The sequence below is a fragment of the Larimichthys crocea genome, chromosome XIII (genome assembly GCF_000972845.2).
Source record: "Larimichthys crocea isolate SSNF chromosome XIII, L_crocea_2.0, whole genome shotgun sequence".
Taxonomy (NCBI): Eukaryota; Metazoa; Chordata; class Actinopteri; family Sciaenidae; genus Larimichthys; species Larimichthys crocea.
In genome coordinates, this window is record NC_040023.1 from 24,663,635 (window position 1) to 24,668,983 (window position 5,349).

The window sequence follows — 5,349 nt, forward strand, 5'->3', positions numbered from 1 at the left end:
ACTTTATGATTAAATATTCTGTATGCATAATTTTTAAAAATGTGACACGTGTGACTGAGTCTGAACCAAAAACAGAGCTCAGGCGCCATTCTTCAAAAATATATTAACTGTTGTATTCTTGCAGTTACTGTTCTAGACAGGAAATTACACCTAATTCAGTTCCCAATCCTTTGCTGGAGGATGCATTTTTCTCATGTTCGTGTTTGGGCTGCATCAAAACAGTGTTCTCCTGTAGACAATATCAAAGCATCCTTTATATTTAACTACCTATAAACCCTCAAAAGAGGATAAGAAAAAAAACTGTTACAATTATCAATTAGAGCTTTTATAGGGAAATCAGCATCAACATGAATTCACTTTTATCCAGTTGAAATTTTTCCAGCACAGAGCAGCAATTCAAGTACAGTAACAGTTATTCCAGCATTACATTTGTTCAAGAGCATTGAGGAAAGTCAAGACATATCAGCACTGAATCATTACAAATATTAAAAAAAAAAACGTTTTAAGTCTCAAATTAAGTGAAAAACAACCTGATTGACATGACAGAGCAGCAGGTAATAGAAAATGACAAAATACATTGAAAACAGCCAAAGAAGAGTATTTGAGACATTGAAATATTTACCAATCCAGAGAACAGTTCTTATATACAGAATAAAACCAACAAGTAGGAACATGAAATGAGCTTCAAGAGTGCACACGTCAGACCCGTCAAGTAAGGTGGAAGTAGGGCTTAGAGAGAAAGGGTGTGATAGATTATAGCGTGTGAAATGTTTGCTTTTGCTTTCTATTTCCCCTTTTTAAGATTAGGATATCAATATTGGAAAAAAAGCAGTTGTACACTTATTTTGCAGCAAACTTAGTCTAGTTTTCATCCAGGCTTTGTAGATGTTCCCTTATCTATAACTGGCTTGTAGTGCAAAGATGTGATAAAGCTCGTCTAGAGACACGTCACATACGCCCCCTTTCTTGATATGTTCATTGACATATTAGGCTGATTTGCCTAGGTTCAAAATCGTAATGACCATTATACATCAAAATGTGATCATGAAAATGAAATGCATATTTGCATTATAAGAGTCAAGCTCATGAAAATGATGATATCTGAAGAAATGTATCTGAACAAAAATATATATCAATATTAATGGCAATCATAGACTATGATGTGCTTTGATCAGTACCTTTTACAACTTATAATGGTAACACCTAAAAACTACTTTTGAAATGCATTTTGTTCAATTTAAGTACAAGGATGGCAATTTTAGTCAACTACCATCCCTGCTTATTCAACATTTCTAATATACAATATTTTAGTAGAAAACGTACCAATACTTATTAATACTTACCAATAATTATTTTAGAATTATCAGAGCTCATTTTAAGAAACATGAGTGGTTCTCTCAGTGGATTGTTTCCTATACATTGTTCAAGTTTTTGAACAACACAATTTCCAATGTTTTGTATATAAACCAAACAATCTGGCTAAAAACCACCAGGAGTCAGTGGGAATGTTCTATTCTTATTATTGTTATTAATATTATTTGTGTGAACTGACCCTTTTAATAATATTAGTTTAACAGTGCTACAAAGTTCTTTTTTTTTTTTTTTTTTTTTTTAAACATTAGTTGCAGTGGTTGATCATGCGTGGCCAGAGCACCATCACAGCGTCATTGTTCCTCATGTCATGACACTGAGGTTGAGCTGTGTACACAGCGTGAAGTGCAGATGTGTCAGAGGTGGCAGATCATGCCCTGAAACTCCAGCTCCTCTGAAATGGCTGGAAGGGTTTCTTGAGGTTGAAGAACATGAGTGGAGGTTTGAGTCGTGGGGCTTTCTCAGGTATGACAGCAGCTTTGCTTTCCTCAGTGGGAAATCGGCTGTGGTAGACTTCTGGGTACGACCTCTGGAACTGAAAAGATGAAGATATGCTCGCTACTGTGGAGTACATGTACTTAAAATACAAAGCATCAGGCACATTGTTAAACATAGATGGCTCAGTTCTATACATTCTATAGAATCTTTACATATTTTAGTATTAATAACCAATGTCACACAATAACACAAACTAATTGATCAATGCAGCGGTAGAACAGCAACACCTGTGTTCTGTGAGGTAAAATTCATTTGTCAGTGGAGACTGGTGGCTTTGAACAGAGCGATATAAAAGCCGTTGGTTCAACCCAAAGGTCTACCTCTGTAGGGATCTTTTCCATAATGTTGTTTGACACACTGAACAGCAATCTCAGTGGCAAAAAAGCACTTTCAGTGGATGTATTTTGGGTGCATTTGCCCCCGAGGATTGTGTCGCAGCCACTGCAGCCTGTTAAACACTTGCCTGAGGCAATCTACTGGCAAAACTTTTTATACCCATTATACCCGCAAAATACTGGATATCCTATAATGTTTTCTTTCCAAACAGTATTGCCCTACCTGTTTAAGTCTTTTCCTCTTGTCCTTGGCAGGAAGTTCTTTGTCTGCAATCAGGCCTTCCAGCAGCTCCTGCAGGGGTGTCTGGGTTCCTATTACCTTCGGCTCCTCAGACTCCACTCTGCTGATCTGTTTACAAAAAGCTGGAGACGTGCTGAAGTCTGTATCTGATCCTGCGTATTTGATCTGATGAAAGTGACAAACGGCAATGATGGATTAATGTTCATACTTGAGTGATACAAACTATGAATATGCGGCCACTAACCTGAAACAACCGACTCATCTGCTAAAAAAACAATGAGAAAATACAGTTAATTTGTCAGGCGGTTTAGGATCTGCCCTCTCAGTAAATGTACTGGAACGCAACAGAGTGGATGACTGACTAGAAAATATAAATAATGTTTTAAGGCAGCAGGGTGGTTACAGTTTAAAAATGTAATTTATGGCATTCAGTTAAGATGAAATCATGTTTTCAGTCGTGTTCACAGTGTGGGATGTGTAAGCGTATGCATCTACTGCTGGAATAAAAGACAAAAATCAATCAGGCCTTCATTTGCAGGGCAAACAATGTAGAACACAGATTGTCAATACAATCTGTGTTCTACATTTTCTGATGTGCCTGCCAAAAGAAAAGATATGCATGCATCGATATGAACTAACTGTGCACAGAGTAATAAAATAAAACCTGAAACAGACAAAACTGTGCCACTAGTTCTGTCATGGTTACATTTCACAGAAGTGTCACATGAGTGATTGTCTTCCCTCAGATTAGTATGAAACCTTAAATCCCACAACCACCCTTATCGTTCCTGTGAGGTTTCTAAACATTACAGCCCCCTCCTGCAGTAATCCTACTACTGCCTACTCATGTGAGGAATCTAATCAATCCAGCCCATACTTTCTATTAAAAATCTGTAACGCCATGCTAGATGGGAAATAAGTCAGATGCCTAATTAGCTTCCATACAGTTCAAAGCAGGCTTAACCTTGAAGCAGTGTGTACAAATGGTGAATAAAACCTGACATCTATAGTGTTTCCCATAGCAACAGACACAGGGACATCAGGCTTCAGTGCTGCAGTCATGGTATTTTATTTTTTTTATACCAGATTAGCAATCTACCTTTTTCAGCTGCTCCCCATAGATAGTCACCCACAGCAGATCATCTGTTTCTATCTTGTTGGCAAATCAAGTGCTGCCCAAGCCGGCATGGAGATCTGATGATCTGTTTATTTGATTTCTCCCCTCCCCATCTATCCAGTCTTGTGCATCCAGTGGGGAGTGACCCAGGGTTCAGTATCTTGCTCAGTAACAATTTGCCATGTGGACTGGAGGAGGTGGGGATCGAAGTGCCACCATATATATGCAATTGCCTCAATCACTAGAACTTTTCAGATTTTTATGTGGTAGATTTAATGTCATCCCATTATCATCATTCTCATTCTCATCCTCAGTTTCCTACAGAAGCAAATCACAAGAGGTAATTTTGCCAGATGGGATAGTAAGCTTGCTCCTAAACACAGGGTCATTGAGAGCTTCAAGCTCTTGCGACAAGTGCTTTCCACTTACATTAACATAACAATGCGTGCTATTCTCAGATTTTATGTGGATTTAATTAAAATCTAAATTTAACAGTGGCTGTACTTCATTTCCACACTAGTGTTGGCAAGATGATGGAACCAATCTGGCACATTATCTTCACAGATATCTTGTTCTTGTGGAGTGTGGGAGTAAGCAGATGTGAAATAAAAACAGGTCCAAGAGAATTGTACCTGTGCTGTGTGTGTGTGTACACTGACCTGAACTCTTTTAAGGTGGGACAGGTGCTCTTCAACCTGGCGATGCAGCTTGGACGGAGCTTGGAAGATGGTGCTGTGGTGCTCCATCATGAAGGTCACCAATTTGGTGGCAAGCAGCTCGTCCAAGTCCATGTCATCTACCGAGCCCAGGACGCAGTGTGAGAACATCTGCACCATCTGGACGGAGACCACGAGGAAACAGATTTGAAACTAACTACAACTATACTTGTTACACTACACACCTGTTGAACAAATCCAAAGTAATGACCTACGGACCAGACTCAGACTGACCTCCTAAACCTTTTACCTCATATTACATTCAATGCAGATCAATAACAGAAGAGAACTGATAAACTATACAATTAATCTAGGGTGATGTTTAGCTCAGTTGGTAGAGCACCCTCCCTATGTAGTAAGGCTCAGTTCTTGCCGCGGCGGCCCAGAGTTCAAATCCGAACTGTGGCTCTTTCCCGCATGTCATTCCCCATCTCTCTCTCTCTCCCCACATACCTGTCACTCTTCAGCTGTCTCTATCAAAATAAAGTTTAAAAGGCCAAAAAAAAAAATCTATATATTTATTTATTATGTTATATTTTGTTTTATGAACAGAAATTAATGAACTGCTTAGATATAGGCCTACTGTATACATTTTAAAAACGTTTTCTTTAAGTTAAGAAAGCCTTGCAATGCCCCCCATAAAGCTATAGCGACCCCTAGTGGTAGTTGGGACCCTCACATTGGGAAAAAGTAATCGGGACAGCTTAAACTAATACTTATAGTCCGAGTTGCTAATTTAAATTTTATGATTTTATATTCCATGTGTGTATATAGTATCATATACGTCCAGTATATAAATACTCTAGTGCTGCCTGACCTTTATTCTTTAGATTTTCAGTACTTGGTCACACCTTCCGTTTATGTAGCGAAAGAAGGTTTTTCAGAAATATCTTACATCCTCTGGAAGAGTGTGCCTGATAGTATTCCCTAGATACTAATGTGTTGTGATTCTGTGGAGAGGAGAGAAGTCTGGAGCTGTCGTGGCTGGAAGCTTTGCAGTGACCATGAGTTGCATCTTTCCCTGAATACACCATACTCGATGCTTTTTATCTTATCCATAGGGATCTCTCT

At 38.7% G+C, this 5,349-nt stretch overlaps 1 protein-coding gene across 4 annotated transcripts in view; it reads right to left on the reverse strand.

Moving 5' to 3' along the window:
* Positions 1-312: 312 nt before the first annotated feature.
* LOC104918398 (DEP domain-containing protein 1B) overlaps positions 313-5,349 on the reverse strand; it is a 9,107-nt gene continuing 4,070 nt past the window's right edge. The window contains exons 9-12 of one of the 4 annotated variants that reach the window (XM_027286188.1): positions 4,222-4,398; positions 2,690-2,707; positions 2,428-2,610; positions 313-1,906 (exon numbers count right to left, since the gene is read on the reverse strand). In XM_027286188.1, coding sequence (XP_027141989.1) covers positions 1,742-1,906; positions 2,428-2,610; positions 2,690-2,707; positions 4,222-4,398 — 543 coding nt within the window. In that variant the 3' untranslated portion in view covers positions 313-1,741. Of the gene's footprint in view, positions 1,907-2,427; positions 2,611-2,689; positions 2,711-2,730; positions 3,881-4,221; positions 4,399-5,349 lie in introns of those variants that run through there. The other 3 variants (XM_027286187.1, XM_010730140.3, XM_027286189.1) reach the window with 3 other exon arrangements.